Source organism: Gymnoscopelus braueri (genome assembly GCF_963280865.1).
Source record: "Gymnoscopelus braueri genome assembly, chromosome: 11".
NCBI lineage: Eukaryota > Metazoa > Chordata > Actinopteri > Myctophiformes > Myctophidae > Gymnoscopelus > Gymnoscopelus braueri.
This window is the reverse complement of record NC_137613.1, coordinates 37123716-37138093: the sequence shown is the minus strand read 5'-3', so window position 1 is coordinate 37138093 and position 14378 is coordinate 37123716. Positions and strand designations below refer to the sequence as shown.

Sequence of the window (14378 nt, the reverse complement as noted above, 5' to 3'; positions counted from 1 at the left end):
TCATAAAATCTCATGTTTTGACTTGTATTTGTGGACAAACAATATGGTTCAGGTGAGTTGATGAGACATAATTTGTTTCTTTGAATTCAATAGGACATGTACTTATAATCTCTTTATTTCACTGTTATCATATGACATGGGTACACCAAACGATCACACATAGACAGCTAAATCAGTTCCATGTCAAACTGTCCCTCAAACAGGACCATTGTGCAAGACCAGCCAAGTAAAAATACAAACATTAATCTTACATCTTCATCTTTAAAATTACACAATATTACAAAATATGCTACCGGATGTACTTGAATAAACAGAGTTCTCTGTTTCTCATTCTTAAACACAGGCCTGCATTTGTTTTAAATATCTCAATAGAAATACCAAGTGCATATGGACAATTTGGAGGCATGCAGATTGGCACAAATGTAATGGATAAAAAGTGATACAAAATGGGCACTCAAAAATCAGCTCCAACGCTGGCGATTCTGGTCACAAGTTAAGTGCTTCAGCCACCTTTCTTTCCTCAGGAATACCATTTACCTAAAATAAATGGATTAAAATCAGAATAAGAAAATGTTGGCACTGTACCAAGATTCTGGATGAACACAGGTGCGTTAAAATCCAGGAAGTGCAGGAAAATGAGCAAATGAGCTGAAGTGGAGAGCCTCTTGTAAATACTATATATTCAATATTTGCAAGAGGCTCTCCATAAAAAAAAACGAATTGCATCAAATAATTAATAAAAATTAAATGAGGTGAAATTCCCACTCCTGTTGTCCAACCATGGATGATATATCATTATATTGTTACATCCTCTTTTGTAATAATCCACAATAATAAAACGGAACAAGAAGCAGGCTAAAATACCAACCTCCAATCTTCGAAATGTTGACATGACATAATTATCTCCTTTTGTTAGCAGTGAATGGACAGAAACAATCAGATTAATACTGGAAGTCTCATGCAGTTCTACATCATGGAAACTAGAGGGCGCTTTAACACTACACAGTGGCTTCAATAGACAAGTTGCCAGAAAAGTCTCATGCTTTTTCTCTGATAAATTAGTCAATTACTCAAACATGGTTAGTGATTCATGCATGCATTTATTTATTATTGTGACTACTTCAACCAAAAACGGTTTCTCAGCTGTAGATAGTTCAGAATGCAGGAGCTTGAATTTGTTCTTAAAGACTACGATTTCGTCAAGATTTTTGCTTTTAGTTAAACAAGACAGTATAGAAGAGAGACATGAAGTTGAGTGAGGAAAGCGAGGGGAAAATACATATAACACAGTATCGAACGTTGCGGTTATGTGCTTGATGCACTATCCATTCTGTTACTAAGACATTGCCAACGAATGACTTCCAGTCAACCCAAACCTTTGTCATGGAACTCTTATCCCATTATATACAAAAGCTGGCAATGCTCTTTTAACTCCCCCCCAAGTCCAGATTGAAGTGAAAAGGTGGATACGCTTTTGCCATCAAGGCTCATTAACTAATAAATGTAACTGATGAATTACTACCTAGAACATCATTTTGTTTTAATTTCAACTTGCCATTGTGCTCTATTGGTTGATTTTGTATATGGGATATAGACACCCTAATGTACTTTAATCAATTTCTTGTATTTTTTTATTGCATTTCCCATTGCTTTCATTCTGTGGACACAATGAGCATTATTGTCTATTTACACAATGAGGCTAACTGAAATATAGTATACTTACATCCAGTACTTACAATATTACATAGTATTAAATGCATAATATTACTATTTACAATATATATTCGTGCAGAGTAAAGCAGATTAATAGTGTCAATTGTACATAGGCTTTAGCCAACACTAACCTGATGGCTGTTGCTGTGGTATAGTAATCTGGTTTTGCAGGTTCCTGGAATTAGAAAAGATGAAATTGCAGCAGTGGCTTATGGCACGCATAAGGGGTCTGATATCATGTGAAAGTATATTACACTTAGCATTAGCAAAATCAACAACTTTTTTCTGAGCTTCAAGCCCATTACTAAACATCATGGGACTGCCTGGATCCCCCTAAGCCCCTGTTCTTATTTGTAAATACTTTTACTTATCTTCCTACAGCTTTAGTTTTAAACATACGTGGCATAGCTGGGACGGTAAAAATATGCCTTAACAATGTTCCGACTTAAAGTACAGTTCCCTGTAATGACGCCCATTAGCTTTCTATGACTTTCTATGTTCCCCATCACCCTAAATCAACACACGTGTTGATTATGGGATGGTTGGATGTGTGTGTGTGTGTGTGTGTGTGTGTGTGTGTGTGTGTGTGTGTGTGTGTGTGTGTGTGTGTGTGTGTGTGTGTGTGTGTGTGTGTGTGTGTGTGTGTGTGTGTGTGTGTGCGCGCGCGCGCATGGTTAGACCCTCAACTCACGTCTGTGTCTGCATGAGAGGCATGCTGGTGGTCTCGTAGTTGTCTGGGTGGATGGGGGGCACCACCTCGCCGCTGACGGGGTTGAAGACCGGCAGAGTGGAGAGGGGCCAGGAGATCTCACGATTCTTGGACATGTTCCGCAGCTCCTTGGTGGACTTTTGGATGGAGCTGTGGTGAACGAGCTGAATGCTGTAGGACGAAGAGCAAAGTGGAGATACGTGTGAGAGATGTCATTGCAGTTCTCTGTGTAATTTTGACAAACCTAGTTGGTTCCTTTTGAAACACACTGGAGTAAGTATTTTGGTTTTATTGAAACACCTGGAGTATTTCAACATAATACTCATTCATAAAACACATATAACTCATCCGTAAAGTATATTAGTTATACACCAACAGCCTATACTTGTAGCACTGATCTCTTTGTGTATCTGCTTTATAGTGTACAGTATGTATTGTATGTACTGTATATCAGCAATTGACCAGTGTCAAATAACATACCTTCCCTAATCTTATCCATTTTTGAGCAGCTCATTGGATGGATGAATGCCAGCACATGTGTGAGTGAGTGTATGAATGAATGAATATGAGAATGTCATCGATGACAACGAAGATCATGGCAAAACAGCAAATCAAAGAGAAGGAGCTAAAACAAACCTGAAACTAAGGAGTTGCAAGAATAAACCAGAGAAAGAGAGAAAAGCAAAACACAGGAGAGGTAAAACACTTACTCTGGTGTTTGCATGTTTCTTTTTTCCCTAGGAACAAAACAAAATGGATGAATTAAATTCTAATATTAATAGTCTGAGAGACATCCACACAGAAGTGAATGGAGTGTTGGCTTAGAGATGTGTGGGTGTGGAAGTGAAGAGATGGATGGGGGGCACATCTCTCCCAGCCTGTATATGAAGGAGAATAATGGTGGCCTTGGGCAATGAATGAATGACCATCAATGTCACGGCTATGTTTAGAAACATCATGAGGTGCATGAAAATACAAAACAAAAGGTGTATGGATAGTGTATGAATCATAATATTGGATGGTAATGACAAGCTGCAATTCCAATTCCAGAATATAAACACTTGTGTCACAAGCTTACAGTTAAAGCATGATTTATGCTTTGGTGAAGAATATTTTTAACCAATAAAAGTGCCCTTGCGAGTGGCGTCAACACTCAACAGTAGCCCTGCACTAGTTAGTAGCACTTGTTAAATGTTCTCTACTTATTCCTTTCCAATACTAGCTCCCCTACCCAATCAGAAAAAAAACTGAATTTGATGTGTCCTGTGTTATATGCTAGGTTTCCTCCATTGTCTGTACTGTTTTAAGTGTTTTGTAAACGTGCACGTACAAAAACAGACGGAGCAAACTTACACCCCTTCCCGACGGCAGCACATGGAGTATCCGAGGATGAAGAAGAGAACTAGAGCCACTGCAGAGGGAACCGCCAGCGTGACCAGGAAGTCGGAAAAGTAGTCCCTGCCTTTCAGAGATTCGGAGGGAGGGTTGTACTCCCCAAAATCCGGCAGGACCCCAGTGCCCGGGTCTGGGCGGTTACTATGTATCGTGACTACCTTGGTGATATCGACCTGAAGAAAGGAAAGCATAAAACCTTATTAAACCTATATTAGTCAGTATCCAACTGTGTGGAGCACATGCAGCTCAGTATACTATAATGTAGGAAAAAACGATCTTGCTTAACATAATGCTTAACAACTCGTTGTGTCAATAATGTGGTTACCAAAGGCAAAAAAAAAAGGTTACAAAATATAATTTGACACAATGAATTTCACAAACAGCATTAAGAGAGTGCTTTTTTCCCAATCCAGACAATTTGTGACATCCTCACCAGGGAGATCTTGCACCAGTCGATCTGGAACTGTGCTTTGAACTTCTTATCACAGCTGATGACGGGCTCCATCTCCTGGCTGCAGCGGAGCTGATTGTGGGGGCTCTCCACCTCGCGCAGGCACGATGAGAAGGGAACATCAGCCCCCACCATCACATACACCCTGGAGACAGGAAGACCAGGGTATGGCTTTAAAGAGACACCACACACGTATGTTTGTATAGTATGTGGTCACATTAAAACTCTTCCCGTGCAAGAGTGGAACACAATCCAAAAAAACGAGAAACTTACATCATATTACATCATATAGGTTCATACAAGGCCAACTATGCATAATTTTAGCTAGAGTCCCTATTTGAGCATGAAGGAATTCAACTTATTTTTTATCTATCTGCTGTACTGCGCTGAGGCTCATAAAAGCTGAAGCACCCTCCCCCATCCGAGCCATCCTATAGTCACTTTCATAACGTCAGCATGACGTGGGAAACAAACTGGAAGTGTCAATTATGAGTGTACTCTCTAAACGTACAGTTTGCACCCTAAGCTCCAATTAAAGTCAACCTCAGCACAACACGACCAAATTGGCAAGAGAGACGGTGAGAGAGAACTACCTAGGACTTCTATCATGGAGACAGGTGATGAACATGATCCTCCTTGTGCAGAAAAGAATGTACACTAGCTGCGGATGAACAGTTGCGTTTGTGTTTAACTTTAGGCCCATTTCTTTACCGCTCTGCACTGGTTTGTGTCCAACGAGGTCAGGCACATACAATATGTGATCATGCATTTCAAATATGCATTCAGGGCACCATAGTTCTCAGAGACCAAAACATCTATCTACAAAATGGTAGAATTACTGCCTTTAGACTAAATCATGTTTGCAGAATGTATATAGAGCTAAGAACATGCACAGTATGAAAATAATAAACAGTCTCAAACGTGTGCACTGTGTCACTCAAATAGTGATTAGTGATAATTTAAGCCATAGATCCATGAAGCCATACATTAGTACAAAACTCCCTAGCCGCAGTGCTGCGTGCTTCAGGCCTTAACGAGCCCATTTGAGTATTTGCGATTGGTTGGTTGACGATTTTTGCACACGCATTAACATTAACATCCTCACCCTTCCTTGAGGTTGTTGATGGGTAAGGGGACGCGACCGCCGCGATCCAGTGCCGACGTGATGTTGATGGCATTGAGGCGTTCTGGCTGCCACACGTTCTTCACGGCCCCCAGGAAGTCTCCCAGCACCTCGCTGGCCAGCATCTCCTCCACGTTCATATTCCTGATGTAGAACTCTGCTTGGTAGGGCAGCGGGAACTCTGAGTGGAGGTATGACGAGGAGATACCAGGGCAGGGAGGGAGATGGTGAGGGGAGGGATATCACAGGGGGAGGAGGGTAATGAGAAAGAGTCGGATGAGGTGGGCAGGAAGTAAAAGAAGAGAGGGCAGAGGTTAAGACTGAACATCAGTAGAGTAGAGAGAAAATCGAGAGCTGTGCACATTCTGCAGAAGAGAGAGTGAAGGCAGTTAGGAGGAGAGGAGATGTCAGAGAATCAGATCTATGAACCAATAAACTCTGGAAAGCGAGCATAGTGCTGCACTGTTGAACATTATTACCAAAGGTGCCATTATTGCGTAGCTAACACCGATACGTAATCACGGCTCTATTATAGCACAGCCTCTCCAACGCCTACATGACGCCGACGTGTCTGCCCGCCACTGTTACCACTTGGCCTCCTTTCTCAGGGGCCAGATGGCTGATGACATCACGGCACAGGGAGAGTGATGTCACAGCGACGCGGGGAACATCTGCTGAGCTCTCACCCGACTCGCAATCCATATTGTGCTACATGTACCGTGACTGGTCAACGAGACAGTGCACAGTCATACAGATGGAAACAGATGTTGTTGTAAATGAAGCACTGGAGGCTGACTGTAGACACATCATTATGGACAGTAGGTGATCATTTACTATACATTGAGATCATTGGGATTATCCATAAATGATGGCTGAAGTACTGTACAAGCTTGTACCGCGTTGCATCGCGAAACATTGTGAGCTTATAGATCTGCTACATTGCCATTTAAAAAAAGAAATGTAATACAACTTATTATTTTTATAATTAATTAAATCGATTCGTTCAATTAACTGTTGCGCCCCGACTCATCACTCACAAACAGATGCTATAGAATACACAATACATGTCAAACATTTTATTTATTGTGATAGCAATAGTACAGCTAGTGTAACACTCTAATTCAACACTTCCTTTTACCAGTTTTGTAAGCATCCTTCGCTTCCTAAGAAGGAAGACACATTATCTGGTGCATCATTGGATGCATCCTGTAGATTTAATCACATGTTTAATCGCTGCATGTTCTGATCTCCATTTGACCTAAGCTCTTACCTTCAGTAGACATGATGTTTATGATCAAGTTGTTCTGCGCCGTCTCAAATGTGCGTCTGTTATAAGCGGTAATCTGCAACACACGGGTGAAAGTTTAAGCCTAGATCAGTGCAGCTTATACGGCAGCAACTCTCTGGACAAGGCTGAGATAGATACGGCACATAGGCTCCAAACCTAACTGGGACCCCGTATAGAGGCGCATGCTGGGAGAGGTTAAGCTTTTTGGGGAAATATTTTGCTACAGTAGCTTAAGGGGAGGGAAGAAGCTGGGAAAATACATAATGGCATTTAACCACTTAAGCCCTATATACTTAGTTGACCAAAGTCCCTGAAGGGTCTACACTAGGCGCCCTCCTTTTTCCCTCTACACCAAATATCTTCTGAAAATAGCTAATATACAAGCTCACATTGCAACGTGTTGCAAGCTTGCAGATCTGCAATTATTGCTGAAAGTTCACCCCAGAATAGGACCGCAAGAGATCATACGGTTAACCACTTAAACTCTATATACTTCATAGACAGAATGTCCGCCTATTATGACACGCCTAGAATAGGGACGCTAGGGTTCATGTGGTTAAGGCTAGATACTGAGATTTTTATACTGCAATATGCCGTACTGCAAGGAGATCAAACAGCCGAGATCAGTTACTTCCGAAGTTGATAATGTTGTTAAATCAATGTCAAATGCAATTTCTAATTCTTATCCTTAGTTGTATCTGCCATAGACCATAACAAAAGCAATAGTGGCTTCCGTTTGGCTCACTGACAATAACAGCCCCATCGTCATCTCTTTTAGAGTTTTTCACTGCCTCAGTGAGACTCACACACCTTTATGATGGTGGGCTTGCCAGTGTGCTCGGCTGTGGGGGAGCCATAGAGCACTCCATCACCGTGAGGATCCCTCTGAATGTAGCGTAGCCAGCCTGGCCTGTCCGGGTAGCCCATCAGATTGGTGTTGAATGTGATGGGGTCATTACTGGAATCACCTACAGTACAGAGAGGACAGTTTTATAATGGGTGCCCCAAGGATCTGTTGTGTGTGTGTGTGTGTGTGTGTGTGTGTGTGTGTGTGTGTGTGTGTGTGTGTGTGTGTGTGTGTGTGTGTGTGTGTGTGTGTGTGTGTGTGTGTGTGTGTGTGTGTGTGTGTGTGTGTGTGTGTGTGTGTGTGTGTGTGTGTGTGTGTGTGTGTGTGCGTGCGTGCGTGCGTGCGTGCGTGCGTGCGTGCGTGCGTGCGTGCGTGCGTGCGTGCGTGCGTGCGTGCGTGCGTGCGTGCGTGCGTGCGTGCGTGCGTGCGTGCGTGCGTGCGTGCGTGCGTGCGTGCGTGCGTGCGTGCGTGCGACCGTGCGTGCGTGCGTGTGTGTGTGTATATATAAATATATATATATATACATACATACACATACATTGTTATACTTGCCTACCTGACTTTGGGTAGGCAGGGAACTCTCCTTTGAAGTATTCCCTCTCCAGCACATGGACGAATAGCACGCCAGCAGAAGGGTAGACGTTCCGGTCCGCATGCGACCTCGACAAGATGGTGACCACTAGAGCAGACAGAGAGGACACACAGGTAATTACTTTTTGACCACTTGAGTTATTCTTCAATATTAATGACCTGCCAGCAAAACTGATTGGTAAGGGTTATAGAGGGGAAACCAAACACACCTAACCCTCAGGTTAATGTGACCAGCAAACCTGGTACAAAGAAACACTTCTCAGGACTATCTCATGACACTTCTCATGACTATATACAGTATTTGTTGACTCATCTAGCCTGCCTCTCACTCAACAGCTATCTTGTTCCACAGCTAAGAAAAAAAAGCAAACAGCCAAGTGTAAAGGCAAAGCCTCTATTTCCCAGTTATTAGCTTCTAGAAGAACTATGATATGCTTTAGAGAAGCAGAGAAGCAGAGAACCATAAAGACACACACAGCAGCCTATTTCAAATCACCTGGGGTGAGGAAAGCAATAGACAGTGGCACTGAAAGTCGCTGATATTGTAGGGCTTTAAAATGATATCACAATATTTATGATCCACACATCAATGTTTGATATGTCTTGTTATTAACACATTTTATTTATAGAATCTATCTACATAGATCTTTATTGAAATCAGACTTTACAAGTTTATAAGTTAAAGAAAGAAGGAAATGGGTGTGATCATTTTTGGCAGGCTGTCCTTCGCTTCCTTATCAGTCCACACACACACACACACACACACACACACACACACACACACACACACACACACACACACACACACACACACACACACACACACACACGCTTAGTGGGGTCCATTCATCTCTGTCTCTTACTCTTACCTCCATTAAGCTCTCAGTTTAGTCCCAGTCCATTTCAAACACAAACACACACTTAGTCTTTTTTTGTGGCAAATGGCAGCCCCTTACCAGAGGTTTACGCAACAGAGAGCTGGAGGTGTTGTGTGCCATTTACTTCTCTCTGCATCATGCATCACTTCCCTTCCTCCCTCCTCTCTCTGTCTACATTTTTGCATACCATTTTTCTGTTCTCGATTTTTTTCTCTATATATATTTTTGTATCACTGTGGGCAAGTAAGAGAAGTGGATGGGGGGGGAAGAAGAGCAAGGTTGAGAACTGCAGTAAAATGTCAGAGAGAAAGCATAAGAGAGAGTTTTGGACTGTTATAGCCTGCGGACACAGTCTAGCTGCATTAAGCAGCTATAGAGAACAGCTTGAGAAAGCTGAGGGTGTGTGGGCACCTCCCTACTGGCACAATGTCTTCAATAGTTTTCTTCACTTTTCCTCTAATTCCTTCTCCTCTTTCACCCTACAATATGCTCATGGTTTCAACAGCCCTGCCTGATGTATTACAGAGGGAAGTACTGTTGTTGGTGTTCTTAGACCTACAAAAGGCCTTTGATACCACTGACCATGGTATGTTGTTGCAGATGAAACTCAAATGTATGTTGCGTTATGAAATAAAATGCAGCCAAATAATTTCACGTGAAAATGTCACATCTGGTGTGACCGCAATAGTCAGAGCAACGTGTTACCGGCTATTCAAGCGATATCATTCATTTTATCGCATCTGGTGTCAATGCAGCTTTGTACTTTGAGCACCCAACCCTTGTCATTATAAGTAACTCCATTTTCAGCTTTAACTATGTATTAATGGGTGTCTGGAAAAGAGAACTCTTCTGATTTAGAATTAAATAGCTTACAAAGGGTTAGGGTTAGTTAAATCACTCCGAAATGAGGATTAAGCAACAAGCTCAGATATAAATTATTAAGAAACACACTATCCTATGGGCTCTACGTCTCCACATTGCCAAATTGCCTAATATTCTAAATTCAATCTAGATAAAAGATTTGTTGTAAACAGAAAATTATACATTAGTCCCAGATGCATGCTAAGCTGGACTACATGTGGCCTAGGCCTAGCCACTATCACACTTTATATTGACCATATGGACTTTGAGCCCAAAGGTTTGATCACAGGCAGCTAAATGTAATCAATGGCATTTAGCAGTAGCTGTGTATGTACTGTTGCTTCGAGAATGCTGAAGCTAAATCTTGCCACGTCACATTTGATGGCAGCATTGTTGAAGCCAAGCCAGGAGAGTGCAACTAATCTATGATTGCTGTTCTTGCTGCAACTATACGGCACAATGAACATAATTAGCAGGTGGGATATTCTGGAGCAGAGAATAAAACCTCATTCAATTTCATCACATTGGCGGCAGCATCCATGATGGGTTCACTTGATCCGCAAATCCCGTTCTCAATGCACACACAGTCACACTCGCAGTGAGCCCAGATTCTATTAGTCGAGCCATAGGGGCCTCATCAATTCTTCACCACACAAAGGGCCACGGTCACACACACTCCTGGTCAAGGTCAAGTATTGGCCATTGTATACTCAGAGACCCCCTGATATGGTGTTAGCAATTACTGCCCATCCACAGATGAGACAGGCAAGCAGCCCAGATGGCCTGGTCTCCGCCACTGGCGTGAGGAATGGGGAATTACCTGTGGGAATTGAAATGTGTGTTTGGCCCTCAGCTGTCACCTCTACTGCTGTACCCTTAAAGATTTACAAACACTTAGTTATCCACTGAAACCCCAGCATCCATCCGTATTGTGTGCTGAAAAAAAATAGCAGTTCGACAAAATAGCAGATCGACAAGCTCACAACGTGTCGCGGTGCGACGCGTTGTGACACGTTGTGAGCTTGCCGATCTGCTATTTTCTGCGACAGCTTTTCCCACAATAACACAAAACAGAAAATACACTAGTAGAGCCCTCTGCCCCTGAGGGACTCTGCTCAACCTGAGCCCCAAGTGGTTAAAATGCAGGTCACTGGTAACCTGAAGTAGCAGCCATTCCTCTTCCAAGATTCCATGCTTGATTGAGTTTGATCCTCTTTTTAAATCCAACAGCCTCCTCACTGTGATTCCAGCCACGGTAAGTAAAGCTGACTCGTTAAAGCTGTGACGAGGTTGTGCTAATACCATGAGATCTGGTTATTCCTGGCTGCTTGTACCTGGGCCAGGCCTTCTCAAGATGATGGACTGTGGGCCTCTTATCTAATACATCACCCATTAAAGGTTAATGCTAAACTGCTCACTGCAGGCTAACCTGGGGTATCTAGCTACAGTGCAAATATGTGCAGACTTACAGACATACCTAAAGAAGACGTATTCAATAATACATATAGTTAACTACAGTTACCTGCAATGCCAGTGCATATATTCTCTTTCACACACTTCATGTGCACATTCCTGCTGCTAACACCATTTTGTTTCTTTTTCACACCTGCGTGCATGCACGAACATACGCACGCACACGCACGTACTGTATGCGCGTGTGCACACACACACACACACACACACACACACACACACACACACACACACACACACACACACACACACACACACACACACACACACACACACACACACACACACATACACAAGATTACCTAGTCAGGCCTGGCAGGTGGTTGGAATGGCTAACCTGATTTTATAACGTTATTGGCCACCCTTGGACTAACCGACCTGTGATAGTCTCAGGAGTGATGCCTTAGTTAATAATGCCAGTGGCTACTTAATAATAACCCGCCCTTGTTCCTCCAACAGCTAAATATCTTAGGAAGATTGTTTTTGTTTTGAATCAGCTGTGAGCGTGTTATTCTAGTCAGGAGGAGTGCATGTGCTTCTTTGGTTTTCAGTGACGGAACCCTGACAACAAGGAATCCTACTGTTTGGATTGAGCCATGAGTTTAAGGCTAGTCATTCTAAAAAGACAGACCTGGAAGTGAAAGTGCTTTGTGTCTTGATATGCAGAAAACAATGGCTGAAGAGAAAGAATACAGATGATTCCACTCTTTAGATCAACTTGAATTGCAGATCGACTCTTTTGACACAAAGGTAAGTTCATCTATTAGCCTTGCTAAGCAGACTACTCTAAAATATTGTAATTCCCACGACGTTAAAATCAATATTTTGGTGAGGGAGAAGGCCGCTCTTCTATGCAGGGGGATGAACGTTAGACAAATCTTTCTGTCACAAGAGCTCTGCATAGGAAAGTAGAAGTCATTCTGTGTGGTGAAAAAAAAACTGATTTAATATCAATTATGTAATCAGCAACAGGGTTAGACTTGACTACAATAAAAAGCCAGTGTTACAGCAACTGTAAGAGCACCACATCTGTAGTAGGATAACACAGACATCACTAAAGACAAATGTGAATGGGGAAACCACTTGAGCATGTCAGCTGTTATGACAAGGGGAGGGAACAGAGATGTTGATGTGCAACACCACACTATGCGTGTGCACACACACACACCGACTCACCATCTCTATGCAACGGCGTTCTCTGCTTCAAGCCCATGGAATGCTCCACATTTCTTTCATGTAAATCGTTGTGTTTGTCATCAAAGGCATGCACAATGTAAACTATTGGATCGATAAATGAAAACAAAAGTAGAACAATTCATAGCATTCTGAAAAGAACACATAACCCTGCCTCCCTGAGCCTAAAATTGTAGATACAATCTTACCTTTGTAGACTATTATCTTTTAAAATGGAAAAAAATATGATGACTTTTGTAATGTTCTGAATGGCATCTGGTTGCTATTCTCTTTGCAAGTTGCCTATTTTATTATTACTATATTATATTATTATTATTACTATTATTATTTTAGCAGATAAATCATTGCCTAAATGTAGGCCTAGCAATTTAATTAAACATTCTTGACACACCTTGACTTTCCTTAAATCATACACTACAGGCCTGCACCAGAAGAGATGGTTTAGCATGATGTACAGCAAACAGAAATATATAAATATCTAATTAGCCATTATTCCATGTAAAGAACTGCAAATGCCTACATTTTAAATAGCATGCTTCCACTACCTCAACAACTCCACCCAGATAACGGTCTGTTACTCTTAGCCGTTTTTTCCACCACTCACTCACCAACCAACCCCTTGGAAAAAATGAGCTGTGCAGCAGAATAGCCCAGTAGCAGCAGGCTAACTAGTTAGCCACAATGCCAACAAGACGGCACTGCATCAAAAGTGCACGTTAACATCTCCTAAATGCTGTCGGTGTGTCCGTACCTACCCATAGACAGCCATAAGGTGAGAGCGGAAGCGTCCATGATGAATGCGACGAGTCCCGTTAATCAAACATGAAAAGGGACGTCTCTCTAATCGCCTGTAGTTTGACAGCCATAACAAGCATCCCTTCTTCTCAGCATTCCTTCCTCCGCCTCCTTCCTTCCTTCCTTCGCAGCAGCAGCACGTTCAGGGAGCAGCGCCAGTATGGCAAGCCGTTTTAACATTTAATCGAACCATGCTCCTATCTGTAATATATGTTTTAGATATCCAAAAACAAGTTTCTCCTAGTCAAAACTGTATTTTCACTAGTCATAATTGTAATTAAAGATATCCATAATGACATTCTTACTAGTATAAATTGTATTTCAAGATATCTATAATTTAATTTCTCCTAGTCAAAATTCTATTTCAGATATCTTAAAATCCGTAAAAAAATACAAGTAGCCGTTTTAACATTTAATAGCTAGACTGGATATGTATACTAGATATCTATAATTCAGTTCTTCCTAGTCAAAACTAACGTTTCGGATATCCATAATGACATTCCTCCTAGGAGGAACTGTCATTTGAGATATCCGAAACGTCATTCTTCCTAGGAGGAATGACGTCACTTTTCCCATTCATGTGTATTGGGCTTTTAGTTTCGGATATCCGTAACTGCATTCTGGATATCTAAAACCAACATTCTGGATATATGCAATATAATTCTTACTAGGAGGATCTACTCTTTCAGATATCTACAATGCAGTTCTTACTAGGACAAACTACCATTTTAGATATCCGAAATTAAAAAATCATTCCAGACCTCCGTAATTACATTTAGTATATCCAATAATTCATTGTTACTAGGACACATGGAATTATGGATATCCACAATTCATATTATTACTAGTACAAATGTAATTTCAGATATCTGCAATTAGTATTATGACTAGGAACAATACAATTACAGATATCTGGTGACAGGTAGATATTACGCCATTTTAATATAAAAAGTGTCCATTGACTATCTAGAATTATATTTGTGATATCGCAAATAGCATTTCTCCTAGTTAAAACTGTATTCTTACTAGTCATAAAGTAATCGCAGATATCTGTAATTAC

At 41.6% G+C, this 14378-nt stretch overlaps 2 protein-coding genes across 3 annotated transcripts in view; one reads left to right on the top strand and one right to left on the bottom strand.

Moving 5' to 3' along the window:
* Positions 1-97: 97 nt before the first annotated feature.
* On the bottom strand, positions 98-13425 carry sgce (sarcoglycan, epsilon). 2 transcript variants are annotated; one of them, XM_080443055.1, is made up of 11 exons: positions 13279-13425; positions 8083-8205; positions 7490-7647; positions 6662-6734; positions 5374-5572; positions 4251-4413; positions 3776-3990; positions 3133-3159; positions 2405-2593; positions 1845-1888; positions 98-537 (listed from the first exon to the last, which is right to left on the bottom strand). In XM_080443055.1, exons 1-11 carry the CDS (start codon positions 13313-13315, stop codon positions 521-523), a joined length of 1245 nt encoding a protein of 414 aa, XP_080299181.1. In that variant the 5' UTR covers positions 13316-13425; the 3' UTR covers positions 98-520. The 2 variants fall into 2 exon arrangements, with proteins under 2 accessions (XP_080299181.1, XP_080299182.1); XM_080443056.1 differs by lacking the exon at positions 13279-13425 and adding an exon at positions 12506-12603.
* ppp1r9a (protein phosphatase 1, regulatory subunit 9A) overlaps positions 12011-14378 on the top strand; it is an 84218-nt gene continuing 81850 nt past the window's right edge. Inside the window, exon 1 of the mRNA XM_080443051.1 lies at positions 12011-12079. The gene's annotated coding sequence lies outside the window, so the exon portion shown is untranslated. The remainder of the gene's footprint in view (positions 12080-14378) is intronic.

Excerpts from the sequence above, each read along its gene's own strand:
- sgce (XM_080443055.1), bottom strand. The coding sequence starts at position 13,315 with ATGGACGCTTCCGCTCTCACCTTATGGCTGTCTATGG. Across the intron at positions 5,573-6,661 it reads AAACATCATGTCTACTGAAG|AGTTCCCGCTGCCCTACCAA; the intron begins GTAAGAGCTTAG and ends ACCTCCACTCAG. Across the intron at positions 4,414-5,373 it reads ATCAACAACCTCAAGGAAGG|GGTGTATGTGATGGTGGGGG; the intron begins GTGAGGATGTTA and ends TCCTGTCTCCAG.